Source organism: Dermacentor silvarum, chromosome 4, assembly GCF_013339745.2.
Source record: "Dermacentor silvarum isolate Dsil-2018 chromosome 4, BIME_Dsil_1.4, whole genome shotgun sequence".
In the NCBI taxonomy this organism is placed as follows: domain Eukaryota; kingdom Metazoa; phylum Arthropoda; class Arachnida; order Ixodida; family Ixodidae; genus Dermacentor; species Dermacentor silvarum.
Window position 1 is genome coordinate 70,703,395 of NC_051157.2, and position 26,889 is coordinate 70,730,283.

General features: G+C 44.4%; 1 protein-coding gene across 5 annotated transcripts in view; it reads left to right on the top strand.

The window, feature by feature from the left end:
- LOC119450203 (transcriptional regulator ATRX-like) overlaps nt 1-26,889 on the top strand; it is a 140,049-nt gene that overhangs the window by 54,720 nt on the left and 58,440 nt on the right. For all 5 annotated transcript variants that reach the window (XM_049665705.1, XM_049665706.1, XM_049665707.1 and 2 more), the window contains 8 exons: nt 1,919-2,246; nt 10,476-10,610; nt 10,711-10,855; nt 12,190-12,305; nt 13,022-13,168; nt 16,638-16,812; nt 17,758-17,895; nt 26,212-26,387. In XM_049665705.1, the coding sequence (XP_049521662.1) occupies nt 1,919-2,246; nt 10,476-10,610; nt 10,711-10,855; nt 12,190-12,305; nt 13,022-13,168; nt 16,638-16,812; nt 17,758-17,895; nt 26,212-26,387 (1,360 nt within the window). The remainder of the gene's footprint in view (nt 1-1,918; nt 2,247-10,475; nt 10,611-10,710; nt 10,856-12,189; nt 12,306-13,021; nt 13,169-16,637; nt 16,813-17,757; nt 17,896-26,211; nt 26,388-26,889) is intronic.

Here is a 26,889-nt window from a genome sequence, read left to right on the forward strand (position 1 = left end):
ATCCTACCGAAAAGTCTTGAGTGTCCAGACTGCTGCTTATTTTTTCCAAACGACCGATTTGTGTTTTTAATAAAACATGCTTCACATAATGGGCCATGTAATGACAAAAAAATTCTTGTTGTTAATACTAGGATGTGAACATGATCTGATGTTAGTGGTGAAAAAGACCATTCATATTCCAAAAATATTATTCTGGCACTATTCGATTCAGCTTCAAAAATTTCTATTGGCACAACTCTAATATGGACAACTGTTGAAGCTAAACAGAAGACGCAGGTTAAGTGAGTGGATATGTGAGCAATATATTATATTTAGCATTTTGCCACTGCTTTTCTTGTTCTCTCTCTCTTTGTGTAGTAAGTGGAAATACTCAACTCTCGTCTCCCGAGGTAAACATCAGGGTATGTGAGAGCCTTGCAGGGAAGACAAATGCTGGTGGACGTGAGAGAGTTGTGCATCTTCTCGAGTTTTTGAGCTACAATTTGGTAGGGGCTGCAGAGGGAGGGCCGTATAACAAGGGTATCAAAATTCTTTGATCCTGGGACACCCCACAACCTTTTAGAATGTGCAAAAGAACCCCATTGTGCCCAGCTGATGTGCACAATGATGGGCACAGATTCGTGGTTACGGAGTGAATGTCCACACTCGGATAGCTATGTGAAGTTTGTTACACAAATAAATAAAATGTAGGTGGGTACATTAGTGCAGCAGCTGGGCCTCGTCTTCTCTGAGCTGAGAGGTGGTGGAGGGTACAGTGACCTTTGGGCCTGTCTTCCTTCAGCTGCTGCTTCCAGCTAGATCCAGTGCTTGCACTAGGCACAAGCCCTTACTATTGAAAATGCTTGCTCAGTGGGCATGTGTTCTGACAAAACCAACAATTCATCCACAGCTCAAATAAAATTAATAGTGGGGATTAAAGTAATTGATGGGGGCAAGGTGACACACACATGGCATTTAGCTTAGATGGCTGCAAAATTAAAAATGGCAGCATCCAGGAGTCTTGGCTCTCTCATAAACTAGATTTTGGAATTCTTGCCATGGATTATTGTCAGGTTCTTCAGAGCAGAAAGGGCTGCTTAATTTAAGAGCTTCTTTGGCCAAAAATAATTTTTGGAGGCTTTAAAAAAATGTTTGGGCGCCTTCGTCTAAAGCTCCACAATGCCATGTTTCTCAGGGGCGACTTTCTGGGAGGGAAAGCTTTTGAGGAGTGTCACAGTGTGTTGAGAGGGTGAACATTTGGTCACATGAAATGTTGCCTCGCCTCACTTGTGTTCCTGTTGACTCAACTATGGCCTCTGGTAACTTTACGACTGATCTTGGTATTTGTAAAGCAAAGCACTAGCTCCAACCAGTGGAAATATATTCTTAACTGCCATTTCAGAAACCTCATTTTCGTGTCCTGAACCAGAAAAAAGAAAAACAATTTTCAGAATAAAAAGCATATACAGAATGTTGGAGATTAAAAGATTTTGGACAGAAAAAATTGTGAATTACCATTACGTGGTAGCGAGCTACCTATTCTTATTTCATGCATGCCTCAGTGTTGTGAAATGTCAATACACCTTTTGTACAGCACATTACGCCATGCTGGCTAAGTGGCTGTGGTGCGCTGCTGCTGAGCATGATGTCGCAAATTCAATTCTCAGCTGCGATTACTGCAATTTGATGGGTGCAAAAGCACTTATGTATTTGTATTTACATGCACACTAAAGAGCTACAGGGAGTCAAAATTAACGGAAACCCTCTTCTATGGCAGTCCCTTGTGGCTCACATGTAGCTTTGGGATGTTAAACCCCGTCAATCAATTCACACAGCAGGGCCATGGGCCACAAAAGAAGTGCTTGTTGGCCATATGCTGGGCACCTCTGCCGTTTGATTCATTGTCTCTTGTTTTTTTTTCTTGTTTTTTTTTTTGTAGGAAAGCATCAAGGAAAAGGAAAGTTGTGTATAGTGATGATGAAGATGACTGTGCAAATAAGCAGCCTTCGAGCAGCTCGCTGACCTCGAGTGAAGAAAGTTCATCAGATAGCAGCGAAGCACCTAGTCGCAAGAAAAAGGGCAAAAAGACCAAAAAGACCAAGGCTGGTTCAGACGACTCTGATTTTGCCGAAAGTAAATCTAAGAAGGGGGCCTCATCATCATCAGATGTGAACAAGCGCAAGAAAAAGCGAAAGCGCATCAGGGTGGCTTGCTCTACAGCTGATGAGAATGACGACGACAGCTGTGTGGAGATACAACCGGGTTCTGTGAGTGCAACGCAAGTTTCTAGCAGCGCAACTGTAAAAAAAACTTATAGCTTCATCATTAGACGGTAAAGGTTTGAGAAGTTAGACTTCAGACCGGGTGAATACTACCCACTACCCACTGAGCTTTAGCAAATGCCTGTACAAAAATGTACATTTTGCACTTGACACATTGTAAAGAAATTTTGTTGCACACCGCTCGCTGTGCCTCTCAGCAAAGCCGTGCAACGATTTTCACACTCTCCCTGCCTTTTTCGAGAGGATTCGCAATTATAGAAACCCCATATACTAGTACACATACCCCATATACATATACCCCATATACTGCCATCTGTACAGACGTTAGTTAAAGTGAAATACTGTTGTGCTAGCTTATATTTATGGATCAAGTGGTATGAGAAAGCTAATGAATTGATGTTGCTCAGAGGCATGCATCTATCAATTTTCGATACGGTAGACTGATGCAAGAAGCCCACACAGATATTGATCGATGCTGAAATTCAGGAACTCCTTATGTAGTCTGATCCGGAGGAATCTGGACCCATGTTCAATTTTTATTAGTAGGAATTTAGTCACCTAAATGAATATTAACTAGTATTATGAACTAATTTATAAATATTTGGTTAGAGAATTTTATTTTAAAGTTCGGGGTGTATTACCAATAAATACAATTTGAGTTTAAAGTTCACCAATGTGTTACTCTGCCAGAATTTAATTTGATTCACTTTGGAAAAACCTTCAGCACACAGTGAGTGGAAACACCAAAAATGACCAGCGCTTGGTTGGCAGTTCACACACGTATTGTAAATTCGGACGACTCTGATTCGAACGGCGACCGACACATGTAGTCTAAAGTATTTCATTAAGGCAACTTAAGATTGTGTCAGTACGGAAAGGTATTTGACTTTTTGCATGCTTTATTTGCTATAGTTATACATGCAGTCATGTGCCGTACTCAAGCCATCACTTGTCTTGACAAGGTTGCTTTCTGGTGGGGGAAATTTTTGCACAGTACTATTACACTGCTAAGCATACTGTTGTTCGAAGATTGTTCCTTGCATACCTGCAAAAAACTGTTCTTCACTTTCTCTAACGCTCATGCACTTTCATACTATGTGCAAGTGGCATGTCATGTGCTGTGCTGGGACCATTACAGGCAGGCAAGCCATGATCATTTGTGTAAATTGAGAAGCACCAGATTTCCAGTTTTGTTAGCCCACTCATTCATTCTGGAGGTCCCCCCTCACTGTGTTGCATGGAAGTCTCTAGTGGGGGATTTTAGCACAACTTTGCACGTCTGTTTGCATCTATGCAAACATTCATTTACAATGTTTCACTGGCCATCCGAGCAAGTCTTCCAGAAGTGGCTTGCCTCAAAGCTCTGATCTATTGATAATAACGTGTGAGTGTGTGGTTGACATAGCCATTCACTGTCAATTGATAACGACTGGAGCTACCAATGAAGGTGCTAGCGGGCATTAGAAAAATCAGAAATCTGTCTTTAGGGTGCATCCATAGTAGGAAGAATGTGTCATAATATTCATGTGCACTGTTTCTACCTTGAGCTGCAGGCTTTCATCAATGGTGGAGAACTTGCTAGCTGTTTGCATTGCAGCTGCGTTGATGTGTTTCCATGACCAAGGGTCAGTGCCATAGCATGTGGTTTTGTAGCGCACATGCACTCCCTTCATGACAGCTCAAATGGTTATCAGCAGCTGAAGTACCATAATCAACCTCTGTCTGTAGGGTTTCCTCCAAGGGTAAACGAAATGTATTAGCTATCCATTCGCTCATTTGTAGCATGAATTACATAAAGAGTGTGGTGCCATGTCAGGTAGAACAAGGTGTACAATATCAGTGCTCCCACTCCTGCGCCAAATGCGCCATGCTGATAAACATACATGGTTTTGCGCTGAAGTGCGCCAAAATTAGCGCCTGCGCATTATGTGTGTGGCCGCAGTGGCTCGCAGACGTGCGTAGCGTGCATGACTAAAGCGGCTTCATAAATTGAACGGCGACCGATAATTCGGGCTCGATTTCCGCTCAAGTCGGTGGTCCACCAAATTATGGTGTCTTAAATTTCGGTCATACTTATACTTTAAATTTATGGGCCAGTGATAGTGCCTCAAAGTAGTCCGAATAATCGAGCTTGTTTGAATTGCTGGTGTTAAAATACTCGGTCGACGCCGGTTGTGAATCGGCCAATTGCCGCACAGAGGCTTCAGCTTTATGAGGAAAAACAGACCGTTGAAAAGTACCTGGCTGTCATTTGAAGCAATGACTGAGCGTTACGAGGGGCTCATCAAGGCTGGCCTGGCTCAGAAAGGCATTGAGGACATTGTCTGGCCAGGTGTTTCTGACTGATGCTAGAGCCTTGATGAAAACATAACAAAGTGTCAGCTGTCAATGAAAAAAATCATATGATGTAAAAGGCAACATCTGAGCAGCTCCACTAAACTTGAAATAACCTAATTACAGCACACTGCGTGAACAGCTTTGTTGTCTTCATTTAAATTAAAGGGAAACTCATGTATTTAGAGGCAGAGCAACATTGTTTTACAGCAAGCAAATACTTTCTGGAATAACACTTGTCAATTATAAGTGTTTAAAATAGCTTAGGACGTGTCCAGCATCTGGCATTTATTAGCTCCAAAGTGCTCCGAAATCTGTATCTGGATTCTCCAAACTGCTCCAAAATTAAGATTTTGCTGCTCTGAAAATTTCTCCAAATATCAGTTTGTCAGTAGCAGCACTGACAATATAAAAAGGCAGAAAAAATATGTATTTCTTTGTATACTTAAAAAGTTCACCGACGATTGCGATACTCCCTAATGCGAAATTTGAGCGCAGCTGTATACGTGTTTTTATTTCGTGATATATTGGCTGGCACGGACAATCAGTCTTATGTGGACGTTGCAAACGGAGCGAAGTGTGGCGTGACGGCCTCGTTAATTGGGAGATCGCGAGAGGGAGCGTGTGGGTGACATGTGGGCGCTATTCACAGCAGCAGCCGCAGACAAGCTCTGCTCATGCAGCACATTGTTTCCATACAGATGACAGGGGCTACTCTGGCGCCGTCTTGTAGCCATCATCGCAAAGCCCCTTGTAGGTGGCACTACGTTTTTTTTTTTTTTTTTCACGCTTTCGCCATACTCTCCTCCTCTCTCTGTCTCGTGGTACCGCTGTAGCCTCTTCCTCGTGCTTTCTTTGCTCTTGCCACTTTTTTTATTCCTCACTGAGCTCCATGTTTGCTCTGACCTTTCGCTGTGCTCGTTCGCTCGGTTACGCCGACACTCGCCACAGGAGCGGGCACCTAAGAGCTGCGCTCTAAAACGTGGCATTCTGTCCTCGTCCCAACGCGGCTTTCGCAAGGGGCTGTCTACTACTACTCAGCTTCTCTCCACCGTTCACGCTCTTGCTTCCGTTCTTGATAAAGCCGGCCAGGTTCGCGTTACATTGCTCGATTTCAGCAAAGCCTTCGTTAGGGTCTTTCATTTTGTTTTGATAACAAAACTAAGCAACTATGGCTTTCCACCTAACATATTAAACTGGATATCTGCATATTTGAGCATGCGCAGGCAATTCGTCGATGTTGAGGGACATTACTCTGGATGTCTCCCTGTAAACTCCCGAGTGCCGCAAGGAAGCGTGCTCGGACTGCTACTTTTCCTAGTATACATTAATGACATAAAAGCATGCATTGACTATAGTGTAAGTATTAAATTGCTTGCAGATGACTGCTTACTTTAGTAAGTGATTAATGATGCTAATGACCAAGTAATCCTGAGTAAATGTCTTACTGCAATTCCTGACTGGTGCGATACCTGGGAAATGAAACTTAATGAAGAAAAAAAGAAACATTCTTATGGTGCGACACCAACAAAAAACACAGCAATTCGCAGTCACTGAAACAGACTCTTTTAAATATTTAGGTGTAACAATCAGCAATCGCTTGAACTGGTCACAACAAATCGATAATGTTTGTGTGTTTGCTTGGTGTAAACTCAGCCTGCTAATACACGAACTGAAACAATCACCTCCGTCCGTGAAACCTTTCGAATTCAACACAGTGGTAAGGTCGTTTAAAATATGCTTGCGTCGTCTGGGACCCTCTCACAAAAAAAACAAACAAACATTAACAAACTGTGGCACATAAACAGGCTTGCCGTCTGCTTCATATTTAATTCTTATGGATGTTATGACTCCCCATCTCATTTGATGTATCCAAAGATATTGCCACCTTGGAATTGCGAAGAAAGGTAGCACACCTAAAATTGCTTTTCCACCTTTGGGAGCGTGAACTATCAAATTCATCCTATCTCCAGCCCCTATCAGCCAGGCCAACTAGGAATCATCACCCCGGCAAGATAACCCCTATTTTCGCATGCGCAAATTGCTTTAAGCTTTCCTTTTTACCAAGAACAATCAATGAATGAAATTCCCAGCCTGCCAATGTATTCCTGTCCAACAATGCACCATATGCCATGAAAAAACTTCAATTTTAATAAACGTGCGTGCGTGTGCATGCCTTAATACGTGTTAACCTGTGCATAAAAAGGATCAGTTGTGTCTATCTTCACTGCGTTAGGCTTGATGAGAAACGCCCGTGTGCTTGCGTTGTAGGGCACGTTATAGAACCCCAGGTGGTCAAAATTAATTCGGATCCTTCCATTACGGCGTGCCTCATATTCAGAACTGGTTTTGGCACGTAAAACCCCAGAAAGATGAAGAAGCCCTATAGCGAAGCCAGGTATCGGTTTCTCCGAGCTTATAGGAAAATGACATTACCCAATACAGCCATGCGCTTGGCGCCTGTGCCTGATAATACAGGGTGTTCAAAACTAAGCTTGATGCTTTTCTTAAAATTAGGCACTGGGAGGCACGCGAAGACCGCCTGTGCAAATAAGTTATGTGGCCAGGGGGGCACAAAGTGAGATAATTATCGCTGTGAGCAGCCCAATTAACTAAAATTGAACAAGAATTTTTGACGACTGCAGTAAGTGGTTATGTTTGTATTGAAAACTTAGAGGCAGTCGTGTGTCTACACAGCATCAGTCGGGAGAATTATTCTAGCCGTGTTCGTGCTCCGAGATATCCCACTCCAAATTTCAATTGTACTGCGCAGAGTTATCGAGTTGACGCGAGAGCGGTTTATGCTTTGCATTGCTGTGGAAGGGAGGCATTTTGAACATTTTTAGGGCATTGACATCTTGATGGGTGAATTGTTGTCATGAAATTTGTGCATGACAACACCAAATTTAAAGCGGCAGTATGAAATATTCGTTAGCATAGCTAAAAAGGTTTCTGCTGTTGATGGTACCGTTGTTGCTTTTGATTTCAATAAAACTTACAATACTTAGAAATCAGCAGTCACTTTATTTGCGTAGCCCAAGCAAGGACCATGCCCGGTCGTCTAGTCACCATTACGCACGCGCACTGCCCTCCGGCTTCTCTGCGCGCCATTATCTCGGCATGGCAGCTGCCGCCATTTTTACAGGCTGCGCGGTCGCGTGTTACGACAGCGGTTACGGGTTCTTCGATTTTTTTTTCGCCAGCCGTGAGGGGAAGGGGGACAGTTATTATCTTGCCAATGCCTCCGCCGCGTTGTCAGACTAAGCGCCGTACCCAACAGCCGCGGCACATCAGGGAGGAGCTTTGCGCCGAACCTCACTCTCTTGCATGCGTAATCATGCAAACGACAATTACAATTTGTAGTTGGATATCTCGGAGCATAGACACGCTATACTCGCGGACAACTTTCTGTGGCAATGAAGGGCAAGCTACGGGCGCGTGGATGCTGCACATGTGTTACCGCGCCAAGTAGTCCGGCAGCGTTTGACAGTGCTTTTGGTTGCTCGGAACAGACGCTGAATCGACGCAACTTCCACGTGCGACGATTTCGCGTTTGCCCAGACGCGGAAGGGAACAGCCGCAAAATGAGTAAACTTTTACACTCAGTGGTGTGTTCTGTCTTATTTAACTGTTGCTAATAAGCTGTTTATGTTTACTCTTCGCCAACATAAACCAACGTGGATTAAAACGCGGGCCTCTTTTCAGAAGCACCCTCACTTGTGAGCGCTTTGCCTCCGTAGCTTTCCCTTCATTGCCACAGAAAGTTGTCCGCGAGTAAAGAAGGATTCTTCGAAGTGAAACTGTGTAGAAACACGACTGCCTCTAACTTTTGAATACAAACATACACACTTACTGCAGTCAATAAAAAGTTAATTATTCAATTTTAGTCAATTCGGCTGCTGACTAGCGATAATTATCATCTCACTTTGTGTCCCCCTGGCCACATAACTTATTTGCGCAGGTGGTTTTCACGTGCCTCCCAGTGCCTCATTTTAAGAAAACCATAAAGCTTAATTTTGAACACCCGGTATATCTAGCCTGTATTGTTTCTTAAAATAAAATTTGGGATCATCTGTCGCAGTTTCGTTATAAACGTGTAAGCACGGGTCCATCTTCGGAGTTCTGTTGGGACACCTTGTTTTCCTTAAGGAGATTCTTGGCGTTCGGCTGAGACACCTTCGTTTGCTTTGGAGCTCCAACGCGGCAACCACTACGCTGGTTGTTTACGATATGCGAATCACCGCGTATGAAGACTCACGACGCCACCTACAAGAAGAACGATGTGGTGTAGTAGCCGAGAGGGCGAGCCAGCGTCTTCATGTTTTGTTTCCCACGCGACGTCATCCTTTTACACAAGGCGCGCATCTGCTCCCGTTTCTCTAATCACGCGACGCCATCCTATGCCCGCGCGCTGGCGTTGGCCGCTGACGTCACGCTCCCCCATTTCGCAGCCGCTGCTCGAGGTTTCGCCCCGCTCCGCGAGCACGGCCACTCAGATAAACGGATCCGGCGGCTTTGAGCCTCCTATGCTTAATGAAGCAACAAAACGACAGACACCGACCAAAATAAAAGCTAAAAAATAATAAAAACTGATTAAAAGACGTTTCGGCTTCGCTACGGAAGCCTTGTTCACAATGTCGTTTTGTTGCTTCATGTTTCATCCCGACCAGACGGGCTTCCGTCGAACCCTCGATTCCTATGCTTAATGTACGACAACTGCGAAATTACAATGAAAAACTTGTAGCATACGAACGGTACTGTGCTCGTACTGGATATTGTCAACGTGTAACTGTGATCACAATTGGTGCTACAGTTAAAAAAAAGTCGCCTATGCGTAGTCCTTAGTTTAGCTGTTAGTTGTTATTGTTTATATATGAACACTTCAGCGAGAGATCTCTTTCATTAAGCAGGTTGGTCGCGGAACCGATGACAGCCAATGAGGCAACCGATGACACCCCGAGGGGGAACTAAGTTGATCAGGCGCGAAGGCGCTCGCGCAGACATCGGCATGCTTGGCAAAAGGGACGTCCCCTCGTTCATTCGACGCCACCGACGGTACGAGTAAGGCACGGCCGGCGCCAGGAGGTCCAAGGTGTGCATGAGAAAAAATAACTACGGCAACCTCGCGACACCACACCCCTATGGAATACAACTAAGCTTGTGAGCGAGCTAGCTTTACTTCTACGTGGCTGTTACCACTGGTACTCGCGAAAAATAATTTTGAAAAATGCTGGTGGCCATATTTTTTTGCGACAGGGCCATCCCCTTGTCAGCGAGGGGGCGATGCAGAAATCTGAGGGGGGGGTCAGGACATCCGGACATCCCCCCTGGATCCGCGCCTGGATGAGACTATTAATTGCATCGCAAATCTTTCTTCACTCTTCTTCAATGCAATTCCTTGCATTGTGCATAATTCTCTATATTGTGACTTCTTTCTGCTTCCAATGTTTCTATTTCACATCAAATCTGTATAAACAATCCCCTCCTGCCTGGGCCATATGTTGGTCTGCAGTATTCTGTAAATAAATGAATAATATATGGGAGCGAATAAGGAAGCGCATTTCCTTTTCTAGCAACCAGCAGCTTTTTAAGGTGCTCCATGCAGTATTGTATTTTTGCAGGTGTTTTTTTTTTTTTTTTTTTCGCAGCTTAGGTATCGCCCACCACGGCAACGCTCAAATTGTTGTAGGAATTGGCAAAAATTTTCTAGCAAAAATATATATTCTACAAGGTCAAATACTGTACCAAAAGGATTGTCCATAATTTTTTGGGATAGAATCGGAGAGGGTCGAGCAAAATGTCTGGGACGCAATGTCTGGGACCCAGCACATTGTGTATAGTGGATAAAGCACATATATATATATTTTTTAATGCTTGCAGAGCCAAGATGCAGATGGCAAGAGTCGCAAGAACATTCGCAAGCTCATCTCAGACAAGAAGCTTACGCAGGAGACTAAGGCTGCTGCATTGGCCGAAGAGGACAGAAAGAAGCGCATTGCAGAGAGGCAGAAGCTGGTAGGCTTTGCTTCATCACTGGCCTCATTGCAGTAGGTGCTTTGCCTTCTCCTGACCAGCTCTCACCTTATTTCTTTCTTCTATTGAAAAACAATTCTAGTATAACGAGACCTTCGGAACTGGACCCAGTGACGTCGAGACAAAAGTAAAACAGTTGGTGCTTGAAGTGGACCTGAAGACAAAGGAAATACTTGTGGAAGTTGATGAAAGCCTTGTCAAGTCCATGAAGCCTCACCAAGTCAAAGGTCAGGGATCCTGTCCACTTCCAGTCATGGCTTCATGAATTGCTATTGTTGTGTAAGAATTGAAGCCAACACATTGCAAACAATGTTGTGATCGTTTAGCCTCCGCAGCTCCCTACACTGCTGTAAACAATTAAAATGGTTGTCTAGCGTTGGCGGTCCTGTTATGAGGCATAGCACCGTATGATAGTGGCCGCGAGCAGTATGGGGAATCTGCACAGAAACTTTGCTGTCTACGCAGTCTCTATCATGTGTGTCAGTGCTTCTGATCCCATATAATTATTGACAGGTTCTTGAAGGACTCTGTTCAAAATGCATTATGACAAGATGCTGTCCATCAGGACTGTTTGAGGCGCATGTTAAGTAATATTTACTGCACAGATAACAGCTTTGAGCTGCAAATACGACTTCATAGCATTGACGTTTAACTGTAATAATCATTGCATGGTTGGTGTATTTTATAGAACTGAGTACAAGATCTACCATAAGGCTGGCATATAAGGCTAATGTAAAAAAGCACAACAGAAGTTACATTTAATTTCTTGATAGTGTCTTGGTTTTGCTGCACTTTTGCCGACTTAACGTTTTGTACTCTTGGAATTTTAACATCCAACGGAAATTGGCTGGATGCTTGCTAATAGCCAGTAGGAGCTGGACTTCTATTGCCATGGACGTCATTGACTGTCTTGATCAAAAGAAACACATTGACTATGTGTTCCATTGGAGATGGGGAGCTATCAACACTGGGAATTCCCAAGCAATCTTCCTTTCAAGGACTAATTGAGTTTAGAGCTGCTTAAAAAGGCATTATGACAATGCTGCACATTATAGCAAGTGTGGAAGCACAAATAGTATGTACTTTTCTTTTTGCATTTAGTAGCTTTGTAAATCACTAGTCGTGCGGTGTTTTCTTTTGTGTGTGTGACAATCAAAATGACATGTAACGAATCATTTATCTAAAAATTAATATTAAAATTATGATAAAAAGGCTTTGCTGCTTTACATTTACCCTCCTTGCCAATCTTGCACACTGTATCTTTACTAGTTCTGACATGGGTCAGTATTTTGTAGCGATGCCTTTTTTGATGCTAATGCCTTTGGGCGCTTTTCGTGTTCATGAGCGGCTGCGATCGGCGTTTTGCCTGGGGCGGAGCGTCGCTATGCCACTTGGGAGTGAATTGCGGCCAAGGTGGCAAAATATTCCTGAGGGTTACCAGTGAGGCAAGCGAAACACTTTGTCATATGTATGGTATTTTGAGGTTGTGTACCACTGCATCCCTTTTTGCCCATGCTGAGCTAGCGGGGCGTGATGTATGCAGATGGTGTTTTAAATGCAGGTGTCAAATTTATGTACGATTGCGTGATCGAGTCATTGGAGATGCTGAAGAAGGATCCCGTGAAAGGATCAGGCTGCATCCTGGCCCATTGCATGGGTCTGGGAAAAACATTTCAGGTATAGTGCACCTCTTCATTGAAGTGCAGATGTTGAAGGAATGTAGATGGGGCCAGCCCGCTGACTTGCCTGTCTTGCGCTGCACTTTGTAAACTTCTGAACAACAAAATGTTCCTTGCCTTAGGCTTTCTTCTGTCACCCACCTTTTTAATGTGTGTCTTAGAACTGAAGCACAAAAAAAGAAACATTTTTATAACTGTTTTGTTTCCTTTTTGGTGATAGATTTTTGTATAACCAATTAGCGATACGTCATTAAAACTTATCTATTAGATTTCGTTTCCTTTTAAACTATAGATGTTTGTATTACCAACTAGAACAATGTTTTCAAACTTATTTATGAAGAATTTTATGATCTTAATGCAAGATTCTCACTTGCTCAACCGTCAGTGGAGTCGAGGCTTCACAGCCATAGAGTGATGGCAAGAGAATGCTGTTGGAATTCTGAGCCTTTCTGTTGTAACTGAGCCAGCTAAGTCTCATCTTTTGTTTCAAGAAGTGCGGTTTGGGAACTGTCCTCGTATGCATTGGAATAGGAATATGGCTCCATTTATGCTTCTATGTCTTCTTCAGAAGTGAGTTGAACATTTGATGGTGTAGCTGTGGCACATTGATTTCAGAATCATTGCTTTTATTGAACATTTAGCGTATTCAACAATAGTGTGATGTCATCACCATGAAAAGTACGAGTCTGTTCACTGATGGTTGTCATTGTGCAGGTGATATCTTTCCTGCACACGGTAATGACTCACAAAGTATCTGGGCCCTTGCTTCGCACGGCCCTAGTTGTGTGCCCCTACAACACCGTCCTGAACTGGGCCAATGAATTCGAGCATTGGTTAGATGAAAACAATCTGGGCCTAAAGGTAAGTGGTCTCGAAGTCACTTTTGTATGCACCAGAGTACTTTTGATAAACAGTGCTGAACTGTAATGTGCCGCTCTTTATGGCATTGCCCTGTGCTTTTTCCTGCTGGTGTGGTCTTCTGATTTAAATTATGTTGGTATTCTAAAGGTCTGGTGTTTGTACAGTGTGGGATCTCAGGCGTGCTGTGCTCTTGGGGCAAAGAAACGACAACAGTAGTGGGAACAAACCAAAGGGCGTTTGTTGCACCTTCTGTAAAATAAACAAGCTAGCTGAGTTACAATGAATGGAACATGCCAGTGGGCGCTGATGAATTGTGGAAGTCCGACTCAACGCGACGGGATATCTAGCAAATATGTTCGACCTATGCCGGATGCGAATACCTAAGTCTTTAGCAGATGAAGTCTCACAAACGGAGGCGCATACGAGCTAACGAGAAGGTGCCACGGGACGGTCCCGCAATACGCCCCGTAGAGTGCGCGCTTAGTCCATTCCTGCACCCTAAGAGACTGAGGCCAGTTCCTTTTGCGCCCAAGTATCCCCACTGTCAGGTGGCGATAGCAGCGGGAATTTCGCCCCATTTCTCGTACTACTGCTAAAGTATTGACCACCGCAATCTCGCATGCCGTGCTTGGAAGTCAGATTCCAGGAGACGCAAGAGCCATGCGAGGGAAACTTTATAAGGGGGCGCGAGAGAGTCTAGCATCCGTACAACAAGCAATTGGCCTGGCCAGACTGATTGCTTAATTCACGACATAATTTTATTTACAACCTATTGCTTGAAAAATTTGCTCGGGCTCTTCTCTTTTAAAGAATTATAGCAGTATTTTAAGATGTAAAAATTTACCGAATGCAGTCGGAGTGGCTCATTGCGCAGTAACATAACACGTGAATTAAGGGTGAATGTTTACTTAGTTGTACTCTTTATCAGCGGGAATTTCGTCCCATTTCTCGTACTATTGCTCAGCTATTGACCAGCGCAGTCTCGCATGCCATGCTTGGAAGTCATATTCCAGGAGATGTGAGAGCCATGCGAGGGAAACAATATTAGGGGGCACGAGAGAGTCTAGCATCCGTACAACAAGCAATGGACATGGCCAGACTGATTGCTTAATTCACGACATAATTTTATTTCCAACTTATTGCTTGAAAAATTTACTCGGGCTCTTCTCTTTTAAAGAATTGTAGCAGTATTTTAAGATGTAAAAATTTACCGAATGCAGTCGGGGTGGCTCATTGCTGCTAACAGTAACATAACACGTGAAATAAGGGTGAATGTTTACTTAGTTGCACTCTTTATATAGCCTTCTCTACCTCTTATCTGCCCTCTCCTATCCTCCCACCATTTCCTTTACTCCCATCTTCCCTGAGGAGGTCGTTGCTTAAGTGTGAACATTTTAAGCTAGACAGCTGCAGAGCGAACAGTAAGAATTCTACTCCTATTGTTTATTTATTGTAATAAAAACCAATAACGAGCTCAAAAAGCAACATTCTTTTGGTCACTTTTAATCAATTACCAGTTACTGCAATAAATTCACGAAGATCGGCAAACCGCTTGTTCTCATTTGTTGTTTTAGTCAGTTTTCTATACTGATAACGTATAGCAACAAAAAAGGGGGGGGGGGGCTTTGTTGGGTAAAATCGATGTGTGTGCATGCCATTCAAGTGTGTTTTTGTCTTTGTTTTCCGACTTTCTTCTCTGCTTTCTTCATCAGTTTGCAGTGGTTCAGGTGTATGCTATGCACAGTGTCCAACTTGTTCTTCGCTCTATCCTTCGCTTTGTTGCTCACACTGTTCATTAAACTTTGTAGGGGTGTGTGAATATTGGAAACTTTCAAATAACAAATCGAATAGCCGCTGTTCGTAAATGCAAATATTTTTCCAATACTTTTTGAATATCTCAAAACGTCAACTGCACCCAAATAAACATAAAATTGGAGCAAAAGTACGATACATTTTCATCCCCGCGGGCATAGCATAGACATAAAACATGAAAACTTGCGGGTGGAGCCGGCAGCATTGGTTGGGTAGCCATACTTTACAGGCTGTACAGCGATCATTTGAATTCTCTGAAGAGCCCTGCGCATGCGAAGAAACTACTTGTTTGCTCTTAATGCTCCATTTTTGTTTGAATAAACATCGCTTCATAACGTACTGTGTAATGAAAGAAACTTGCCAACTTTAAGAATACTCGGGACGTGAAGTTCGTTTTATACTAGTTATTGCGAGTATGAGTACGGGTAACTATTATTCGCAAACTATTCGAAAAGTATGCGATATTCGATTCAATTCACTTCTGGCACTATTCGATTCGTATTCGATTCGGTCTGAAAAATCACTATTCGCACACCCCTAAAACTTTGTCATCCAGCCACCAGGTTTCTTGTGTTTTTCCAGGTCTTGCTGGAAATGTTTTACAATACAGTGTAGACCGCTTATAATGTAAGTTGCCAGAGTTGCAAATATCCACACTATAAGCGGTACCACACTAATAACCAAAACAGCATTTCTCAAAGGATGTACGCAAGCAAGACGTGCAGACCAAACAGCAACGCGCAACTGAAAATTGAAGCATGCTACCACAATGTTTTCATTCATAAAATAACAAACATTGAAAGGTTACCATCAGGGGACCTTCGATCTTTGCAGGAAGCAGACAAAGTAACGCATAAAAAAAAGAATGCTATACAAACAAGTCACCCGTCTAATTTGTGAGACCTGCTCGATTATTCGAACTTCTCTGCAGCACTGCCACCTACTCTACAGAACCAACGCAGAATGGTGACAGAAATTTTGAATGCTGTTCAATGTCACACGATGATTCGCAGCCACTGTGTTGTCGCCATAGAACTACTATCCTTACTTAGTGTAGCTGTCCACTAATTTGCTATCGCAATCGATGCTTCGTCTTTCGGGTGAAACTGCGACTTTATTTTTCGGTTCGTTGGATTTGCCAAGGATCAGAAATTGAAAGCAATCCACTCAACATGTAGCTGTCTTCAGAATCTTTAAACAATAGACAATATAAACCCTGGTGTGCAAATTTTAAAAGTGGGGTTGGGAGGCTGCATGTTACAGATGTGAGATGTACTCTAGGCCACTGTGCACAATATAAGTCACATTTGTTGTGTATGAAAGATTAGTGGGGTCACCACCACCCTCTTTTGTTGCTTTATTTTACTATGTGCAAGCCAGAAAACTTCAGAAACCTTCTGCTCACAGATCTAGAGATCATGCTGGCAGCCATTGCCGCCGCATTGTGCACTCCTGTTATGTTGTGTCCTACGGCTGGACATCTGATGCTTTAGTTGCTTTGCTGTTAAACCTGCTACATGGTGCTCTCAATAATTCTGGGAGAAAAAAAAAATTCACATCGTCTTTAATTACACTGACAGATTCTGGAGCAAAATCCTGCAACTTATGTACTATGAGATACGTTACGTATTCCGAGAGAACATTTTTGCTTCTGCAGATATACGAGACATCTGCCATCAAAGCGAATACTGTGAGGCTGGAGGTCCTCGAAAGATGGCACAGGAAAGGTGGCGTGGCTATCGTTGGTTACGACATGTTTCGTCGGCTTGTAAATGCTAAAGGAAAAGGCAAGAAACTTCAGGAGCGCTTGAGGAAAGTGCTGCTTGATCCAGGTAAGTGCTTTGTCTACTTTTTTTTTTTTTTTTTACCTTGTGCCATATACCTCGAATAGCCACATACCAACTAGCCCACCATAGTACACTCTGTGTTTGTCTTCATGTGCTTGCTTTTTAAAGAATGTGTACTGTTGGTGTGAAGACAGTGGGGCATGGTAGCTTTAATGCAAATGCATCATTGCAATGTGCTCTGCTGAGCAATTCTTCCTAGAACTTATACTTGGCATTGGGCTAACTGCTGAATTTGTTCCCCGTTCCTGCCATGTGGACGATCCTTTATCGTGAAATCAAAGCTCCGATTTCTTCACAGTATGTTTAGGCTTATAATGCGTATTGAAAAGATCATTTCAAGACTGCCGGTAATAAGTACGGTATAGCAGCTGAGTGAAATAGCTTTAGTAGCAGAGTTGACTTCCATTAATTCGGTCCTGACAGGACATACAAAATTGGTCGAATCATGTGGCGGGTCGAGCTAAACAAGAGGCAGGAAAACAAATGTTGAAACAAGGCAGACGCTGCCTCTGTTGCGGTCATAATTGGTGTCAGGCACGTGCACGCTGATCAGTCAAGTTCTAATTATCCAGTGAAAGCCAATTTTAGGATTGAAATAATGAAAGTTTGGGCACATAAAAATGTACAGGTGCTGGCCGGGACCTTCAATTAGGATAGAACTAACTGAAAAATAGAATTACAGTGGAACCTCGTTGATATGATCTTCATGGGAACCGGAAAATAAAGCGTATCATCCGAAAATCATAACATCCAACGTATTATCCAACCAAATCGTATTTTCAGGAAAAAAAAAAACGTATCATCCCGAAAAACGTATTAAGCAGAATTGTATCAACGAAGTTCCACTGTAATCGTAGTTGAAATAATGAAAGTCTACTGTACTAACTACTCGTTTTTGCTTCACACCCCCATCTCGAAAAACATCTGCAGGACCAAGCTTGGTGGTTTGTGATGAAGGACATGTGTTGAAGAATGATGCCACCGGCTTGTCTAAGGCAATGAATGAATTGAAAACTGGCCGGAGGATTGTGCTGACTGGAACCCCCTTGCAGAACAACCTGCAAGAGTGTAAGTTGAATGTCAATCGAGCATGTACTGGGTTTATTTACAGGGATTCCTGATGTACCAAAACGGATGCTGCTGTCGCTCTTATCATGAAGCTCAATCTGTAGTGGTTTGTGCATAATATTAGATAATCTGAAATTAGTATTTGCTATTTAGCTTGGCACTGCAAATGGACATATTGGAGTACATCAACATTCGTATCCGATTCGAAAACTAGGTATGTATTCTAAAATTTTTTTATTATTGGTTGGATACGAATATTCGAAACAAATCGAATATATTGTTGGCTGTGCAGGAGCAAACACTGTTCTTAGCGTTTGCTTCTATCAAATGTAAGAATGCGTGTCTGATATTGTCCTGAATATTGTGATAATTTCGTGCTGCTGGGTGAAATTTCGCATATAAAGCACACTCAGACACTGAAGCTTTGCGAAAGCCAGCTTCTCAGTAGCAAGTGGCACGGGTTTGCAGACAGTGAGGGTGCACTTGTTCGCAGCACCACCCCCAATTTTGAGCTTATTGCTTGACAGCAGATGCAGTGGCTGACAGCTTGCACAGTGTCAAATGCCTCAGAGTTTAAGGGCCTTTGATGTATGACAAGGCACAGGTTGGCGAGAACAGACAGCTAGTGCAAATGATTAATTTTCCAAGTTGTTTATTTAATTTTCCAAGCTAGCATGAGCCAAATACAGTTTTTAGTATAATGGCTTACTAGTCAAATTTTGTACCCGTAACAATGTAATTGCGATGTTCCAACTTGTTAAAATAACCAAACTTGTTAATAAATGCATGTGCATATCATTATTCGATATTCGAAGCTAAGTATTTGTATTTGATTCGTATTTGAAATTTTTGATATCGATACATCCCTACTTACAACGTAACAGCTTATAGTGCAGGACCGCATGTAATGCAGTCTTGTATGAGTCCCATTTATCCGGCATTCAGAATGTGGTGCCACCATACAGAAAGATGGCTTTCGAGAACATCCCATGCACTCGCTTTCGTTGGCGAAGTTGTTTGTTGGTTTTCTGAGGGTCGTGCGACTGCTGTTAATAGATCTGCGCTAATTTGGTAACCGTAACTTTAGTTGCCGCTACCCGACGATGCTCTGATTAGTCCCGACGGGCTAGACAGCGTGGCCAATGGTGTGATGAAAATTTGATGCCGGCCAATGCGATAAGGGGCCACAAACTGTCGCAGAAAGCTTGTCGCTAATGTGTTTCTACAGGTGGCTCATCAATGATTGGTCACGAAATCACCCATACTGGTTAGATTGATGGCCGTTTAAGCGGCATTCCAAGTTGGTCTGTGCGTTCGCATGTGGGTTGAAAACTCTGAACTGCACCAACCTTTGTGCGCAAACACTGAACTCGCATATTCGATGTGGTCAGCGTGCCATCTGGTGATTTCATCATGCTTCCATGCTTTCCGCACGCACTGCTTTTGTTCCCCCTGTACATGTTGTGTTAATCGTTTCGATCGGTATCATTGACCTTGACGTGGTTGAACCTTGTACCGATAGAGATTGCGCACGGTGGGAACGCTGCATGCGTCAAAGCACTGACCACGACTGGGTCATTCACCGAATCACGAATCAAATTATTTGAATGTTCACTATCGATTGGAAATTGAATATTCGAGTGTTCGCACAGCTCTACTTAAATCTAGCCAACTGCTTACCTACTAGCCCGACATTAGACGTTAATACGATTACTACAATGTTCTCATGCTGCATTATTGGCTACAGTTAAACCTGCTTATAATGAACCTCCATATAACGAATTCCTGGATATAACGAAGTTTTTCGAATCCCCGCCGTTACTCCATAGAAGCACATGTATTTGAGACCAACGAAGTGGCAGCGGGAGACCCCCTCGATATAACGAATTTTCCCCTCTGACCACCTGGAGATTTCGCCCCAAATTTTGTCATTTTTGCGGGAGCAGCAACCGGAAGCACCTTCTCCGCCGCGTTGGAATGCGAAGCGAGCGCATGTGTGCGTGCGTGCGTGTGCGAGGCGGCTCTGCATCCCTCGACCCGGCGATCTTGCCGCCGCGGGCATGACGTTTCCCCCTCCCTTCCTTCAAATCTGATCCTGCCGCTTGCTGCAGCTGGCCTAGCCCGCCAAGCTGGCACTCTCTCCTTTTCCAGCTGATGTTGCCGACGCGCTGGTACACGCTGTGGCACATCAGACTCGATGAGCGCGCGCTTTCAAACGCAGGCGGCGTGTGGAAGCGCCGCTGGAGAAGCGAGCGAAGTGACCTTCGTGCTGTTGTCTATGGCTTCAACGCAAACTGAGCGCCGAGAACACACAGCACGCAGAAAGCTACGAGCCGCCGACGCACCTACTACACTGCTAGACTGTGCCCCAACGCAGATCGCTTTCAAGATACGGCCTGCGCGACCGCGCGCCGCCCCGCTATCCCTCCCCCCTCGCTTCCTCGCCGGTGCCTCGAGCGCAACGGAAGAAGGCGTGCTTCCTCCCTGCTTTTCTTGCGCGCGCGAGATTTAGACGCGGTCGTCGGCTCCCCTCGCACGTTTTCACTCGCACATACAGCATACGGCGTGCGGCGACTGCGTTATCGCCCTTGGACTTCAGGGTACGGCCATGCTAGCGGCAAAAACACGCAGCAAAAACGCACGTCAGAAACGCGCGGCAACGCGTCATGCGGCGCGCGGCAAAAGCGGCAGGAATCGGGGGTCTTGCGGCAAATGCCGCGTGCCGCGAGATGAAGAACCAATCATGAGCGACGAGGGTGATGTCAAGGAGCCATCACAACCGGAACGCCGCCGGTCCGCGCCTGGTTTTCAATCGACGATCGTCGTCTCTCGCATGAAACAACGAGCGCTCGCGGTGTTGCTCGCCCGTTCGGAGAGCGCGGGAGATCTTATCGCGCTGCAGCGCGGCGAGACACGCGTGCCACGGTGGCCTCGCGGTGCGCTGACGTGCGGCAACTTGCCGCTAGCATATAGCAAATACGGATCTCAAGGGCCATACTTTTGCTGGCGGAAACCGAAAATACGTCATAGAGGATTTAGTTTTTGTTGTGCCTTTCACATACCTGGTAGCCAGATTTTATTGTTAAAACACTGATAACGTGACATGGGAGCATAGTAGTAAGCAGTTTATTTTACCATAGAGCACATACAAAAGTTGACAATGCATCGCCTGCTCATTGTTATGTCGGATATGTTGTCATCAAAACCGGTATCATTATAAGTAGGTACGACTGTATTGCAAAGATTCACAATTCGCTAATGAAAGAATATCTGGCATTTTTTAAGGTACCCTAAGAAAATCATTGCATCAAGATGAAGGGATAGATTAGGATTTCAAAATCTCCAAAGCATTGTCAGCACCGAAAGTGCAGACAGCTTGGCCAGCTGGTGCAGTTTATACTTAAAAACTGCTCAGAAACTTTTCTGCAAAGTTTTCAAGAATTAATACCCAGGACAGTACAGTCGCCGACCGATAAATCGGACACCGATAATCCGTACATGCTCCGTAGTTCAGACAGCTTCAAAGCACTTACAATGGCCCCGTAGACTGAATGTGTTAAGACGACCGATATTTCGAACAGCCGCCAGCTTTACATTCGATTATCCGGATTCCGTCCATAACTGTATCGTACGCGGATTCTGCCGCCATTATCTCCTCTGGCAACCTCAATGAGACATGAAGTATGGCCTCAGAGATTACATGTAAAACGGAATTCTCTGAGGCCTTGCCTCGGTTGCAGCGCTACACCTCAGATTAAATTACAAATGCTGATTTGGAGGCTATGCCTGAATTGTGATCTCCCATCAACATAGCGATCATCACATCCTATTCCGGCATCCCAGCGCATGGTCTGCTCTAGCCGTTCTGTTTGTTTAGTTGGCGTTCCAGTCAGCGCTCTGCTGGCTCCAAGCAGTCTTTCTTGTGAAGTTATCGACAGGCCGCGTCAAATGGCACCAACGCTCCCCTTGCAGTCGACCCCGAATGAGTCTTGAGTCCCAGTCCGAATGACCCCGACTCCTCAACTGAAGAGCCTGAACTGCCGCCTACAACACACAACACTGCACTGAACGATGACGAAATAATTGAGCAAGTTCTCCCACCATCAAACACCGACTCAAACTCGGATAATGATGTGCCGTGCGGCCTTTGGAGTCCTTGCATCAGTGTATAGTGACAACAGAAAACCGGCAGAAATATAGGCGTACTTGGTTGCATGTAAGTGGAAGTGTGTGCAGCGACGAATCGACCACTTCCTCCTTGCACAGGGGCATTAAAACGTAAATAAAATGATCTTTTTTGGGGCACATTTGCTTTTTCGGACAGTCAATAGTTTTTTTATGTTTATTTAGTTTATTTACGTTCCCCGTGAAGTCTGAATTATTGGTCGTCGCTGTAGTGGTTCTCTTAGTGAGAAAGTGTTGTAAGTAGGCCTTTGAGAATATCAATTTTTTGGTATGAAGCGAAGTTGAAGCGAATAGTTTGAATAGTTGTGGGATTTGCATAAAACCTTGACGTAATAACCAGATGTTGACAAATCTACCAAAAGTTGGTTCTTTACTTGCAAAATAGCATACAGGCTCAGCTCTGGAGTCAGTTTAGTTATTTAGTTTAGTGCCGTTATTCAGATATTTTCATGCAAAAATGCAAGTTCAACATCCCTTACCACTTCAGCAGCACAGAAAATTTGTTTAGTCTCTTGGCTCGCTGTTGTGCTTCTGCCTACACAAAATTGTATGGTGGTTGAGGCTGCGGGGGTGTTTCGTATTCACCGGTCGTGCGTTGTTGCGATGCTATGAAGTGCAACCTTCAGTGCGTGAGCCGGCAGTTTATGCTTTGCTGCCCAAATTCAGCTTGTCGCTTTTATGCTTATGTGCAAGCTAAACCCGTTCTGCTCAGCAACCACGCAGACAAATTTGGTCGGCAACTTCACTGCTGTTCAAGTCCTTAGTCTAGCCCGTGTACACGATCTGGTGCCCAGTCACTGATGAGTGCCAAACTTTCCACAACAATTTGTCGTCCACTGCTGCACTTTCTATTAGGTCTAACCAGCGCTGTTCTGCCGGATGTTGACCACCAAAGTTACGGTTTAGTTAAGGCAGTATCGACACAAATCTATTCACAGAGATCATCTGCCTGTTGGGAAGTTATGAAGCTGCTTCGAATGATATTGTACGTGTCTTTTATCTACTGTTTGGCTACGACCCACCATTGCCTTTGGACACCATACTTCATCCTCACGCAGACACATCCTCTGCCTATACTCGTGATGCTCTTGCCCGTGCTGACATCGCCCGCCGGGTTGCCCGCAATCGCTTGTTGGCTTCACAGGTCAATCAAAAATGTCTCTATGACCGCCGACACCGGGAGGTGAACTTCCCTCCAGGCTCGCTCATCTTGCTGTAGTTCTCGTCACGTCGCGTTGACCTATGCAAAAAACTCCTCTCCCGTTATGCTGGCCCTTACCGCGTCGACCGTAAAGTCACTAATGTGACCTATGAAATCGCTCCGCTAAATCCTAAGTCAGTCTCTGCAACAATCGTAAGTGACATAGTCCATGTCTCGCGCCTTAAACCGTACCACTCTCGGCCCAAGCCCTAATTGCACCGGGACGGTGCCTCTGCCGCCGGCGGATAATGTCACGAGCGGACGATCCTGTGGTCGGTGCTTGGACGATTACGACGACGACGGCGTGGCTTTCTGGTGTGCACGTGCTCTCCTGAACCATTGCTGTAGCGTTGTGTGCCTTACCTTGTAAATATATCCATTGTATATATAATCTCCCCATAACAATATGTTTGAATACTGTCAAACACGTTTATAACAAACTCAATAGTTCCATGAAAAGTGGTTGTTGTATCTGTTGTTCATTAAATGTGTACTTGCCCTCAAAATGTGGAAAAATTAATGACACACAATATTTGAACCTTTAGAATATTCGCACACCTCTCTAGTTCTGTTTGTGATTCCTAGACCATAAGTAATTTTTTCTTGAACATGAAAGGAAATGCAATTTGGCCAACTTGATTGTATCTTTCTATATCTGAGTTTACCGATACTGCCTCTTCACAGTGCTTTGTCGGTACAATTTTCAGAAGTGCACTAGCCCTTCTGTGCAGCCTTCTCGACTTATTGAAGGCAGTCATGCGTGGCAGGGCAGAAAATATGAGATCTGTTTTGCTCCTGATAGTGTGTTATGCACACTTCAAACAAATGTCTGCAGCAATGCAAGGTATACTACTGTCACCTACCGATAATTTGGATTCGGCGAGGACCACCAAATAGTCCAGAGTCCAAAATACCGGATTCGCCAGAAAATAAGCTTCTTTCTTCTACAAGTAGCCAAGAAAGGTGTGCTGTATTCTCAGATTGGCAATTTCGGGGATGCATTCAATTTCATGTGACTAATGCAAAATGCATCGGCATCTACAAGCGATGGCATTCTCTGCAAAATGCCAAGTATGCTATGTTTCGCATGACTAGTGCAAGATGCAAAAGCGTGTCTAGGAGCATTCTTGGCACAGTGCCAAGCAGACCATCTTATCACAGTGCGGAAACGCTGCCTTCTATTGACGCACCCGGTGCTATTCACTATGGACACTATTTTTGGGTTGCGAAGGCGAGCAGTGAGAGAAATCTTCCTAGCCTTTGTAGGATTGCCTACTATGTATGAGACAGAGTTTAATGATGATAAAGTGGGAGCTCCAGAATCAATAGATACCACTTGTCAATGCTTTCATGACGAAGTGGCTGGAAGAAACGAAGCATTGTAGCATGTGGGAATGTAACTATTAGACTTAAACAAGTCACAGCTGCCATATTTGAACAAATGTAACTCCAAGTTCTTTTTACAACATTACCAGCCTAAGAAAACTCTATTAGTTATACTAATCTGAGTTATGGTTTAAACACAATGCAAATTTTGCTGTTGCTAATGCTGCAAGTTCAGCTGTCAGGCCACTAAGCTGTGCAGGAAAGACAACTTCTTTGGGGCAGGTGTGGGCTTCTAAACTGAGAGAACGCAGCTCGAACAATGAAAAAGTGTTAGGTAAATGGCTCAAACGGCTCTTATCAGATTAGTAAATCTCGTCGAGGGGTTTAAGGCGCGAGTGCCCAACCTACTACAGTGATGCTGGTCAGCGAGGCCTGCTAGTGGCGAGTGCCGTGACGCATGCCCATCTGGTCCATCAGTGCAGCACACTCTTGTTAAAAGAGTGCTTCGTAGAAGTAATGTGGGCTAACCTTAAGTACACTTAAATTATAGGTGTATGAGCAAGCATTGGTTATCTTGTAATGCCATCATTCGGTGCTTTTGCTAGTGTATTGTCATTAGTGTGGTAAAACTTGAGACCTCCTGATATTTAGGTTTCTTGATGTTGTCATGAGTAAGAGGCCGGAGGCAAAATAAAATAAGACAAGGGCGATGTGATCGGAGCGTTCCGAACGGCGCGAGCGCGCGAGGCGCGTGATTCGAGCTGTCATCGGGGGAGAAGCAAGGCTGAGCGAGCATTATCGACGTGGCTCCGGGCCAGGAAGGTCGCATCGCCAGCTCCGCTCTGGCGACGGGAGACTTGGGGGTCTGGCCGAGTCCATGACGTTGGCCGTCCATGGTGTCGCCGTCGACCTCGGCAAGTTCGAGTGAGGCTCCTGGACTGGCTGCAGCCTCTCGCGGCAGGACCGGGCACCCCAGAAAGGACCCCTCTTCCACGGCAGACCGGCACGTTCGATGATCCCCGGAACGCCACGTCGGCACCGGAGAAGAGAGATAGACAGAAGCAACGGGCGAGGACGTCAATAGGCCTCCCTGCCACGTAAACAGCGACCGGTTACCCAGGCTCCCGAGACGAGCGAGTTGAAGGGTAGGACCGACTTCAATGCAGCAAGGTTTATGCGACGGTCGGCGAAAAGACAACCACATGGAGAAAGATCCCACGAGATTCCCGCCGGGAAGAAACGTGCAATGAGAACAACGAACTCAGTAAGAGCGTCCCATCCTAGTAGCCCACAACAGTAGGCCAGAGTTGCCAGACTTTCGAGTAGAAAACGTCCAGAATTAGTGTAGGCGCAGTTAAGGACATGTTTAGTGTTTATTGATTCATTAGGTTGTTTTTGCTAGCCTTTATTTGTTCATTGTGTTTTAGTTCAGTGCATTCTAGTTTGAATGAGTTTTTAGTTGGAGGTTTTTTGGTTTCGAGTGTGATTAAATATCTGCTTGCTGTGTCGCCATGCCTCTTCCCTCTCCATCTCTCATAACACCCGCACGCCCCCGAGATCGGTGACAAAACACATCACAGATGCTCACATTTTTTTTATTGCAGATCACTGTATGGTGAGCTTTGTTAAGCCAGGTCTCCTAGGAACCAAGAATGAGTTCCGGAACAGATTTGTGAACCCTATTGCCAATGGAGCGTGTGCAGACTCAACAGTTCATGATGTAAAGCTGATGAAGAAAAGGGTCCACATCCTTCATCGCCTTCTAGACGGATGTGTGCAGGTGTGTGTCCCCTAGACAACACAAGACTTCTGAGTTACTTATTTTCTTGTCACCAAGTACAACAGTGTATGCTGTTTCTTGTTGTTTGTCAAAATTTTAAGAGACTGTCATGCACTGCTACCTTCAACATGGGCTGCTCATAAAGTTGTGAGAAATTACACTGATGGCACCTGACCACAATAGAAAGCTAAATTAAGACATTTTATGAAGAAGCTAGCTTTTATGGTGAAAGCTGAAAATGACATAAAATAAAAAGAAAACATTGACAGGAACTCAGTTTTTATTAACCACAAGTATGGCAGTCTTTGAGGGCGGAGGAAAAAATAAATGGGGAATGGGCATGCAGTTACAGTAGCGACTTATGCAAGCTTGTAGATTGATAAAAAAATTTCGGCAGAAGCGTATTCCACGATTAGCGTTGAAGCAGTGTAGCGACACACCGTATTTCCACCGTATGAGGCGTTTATGCAGCTAGGAAGGCTCCTCCCATGTGCATCCCTAT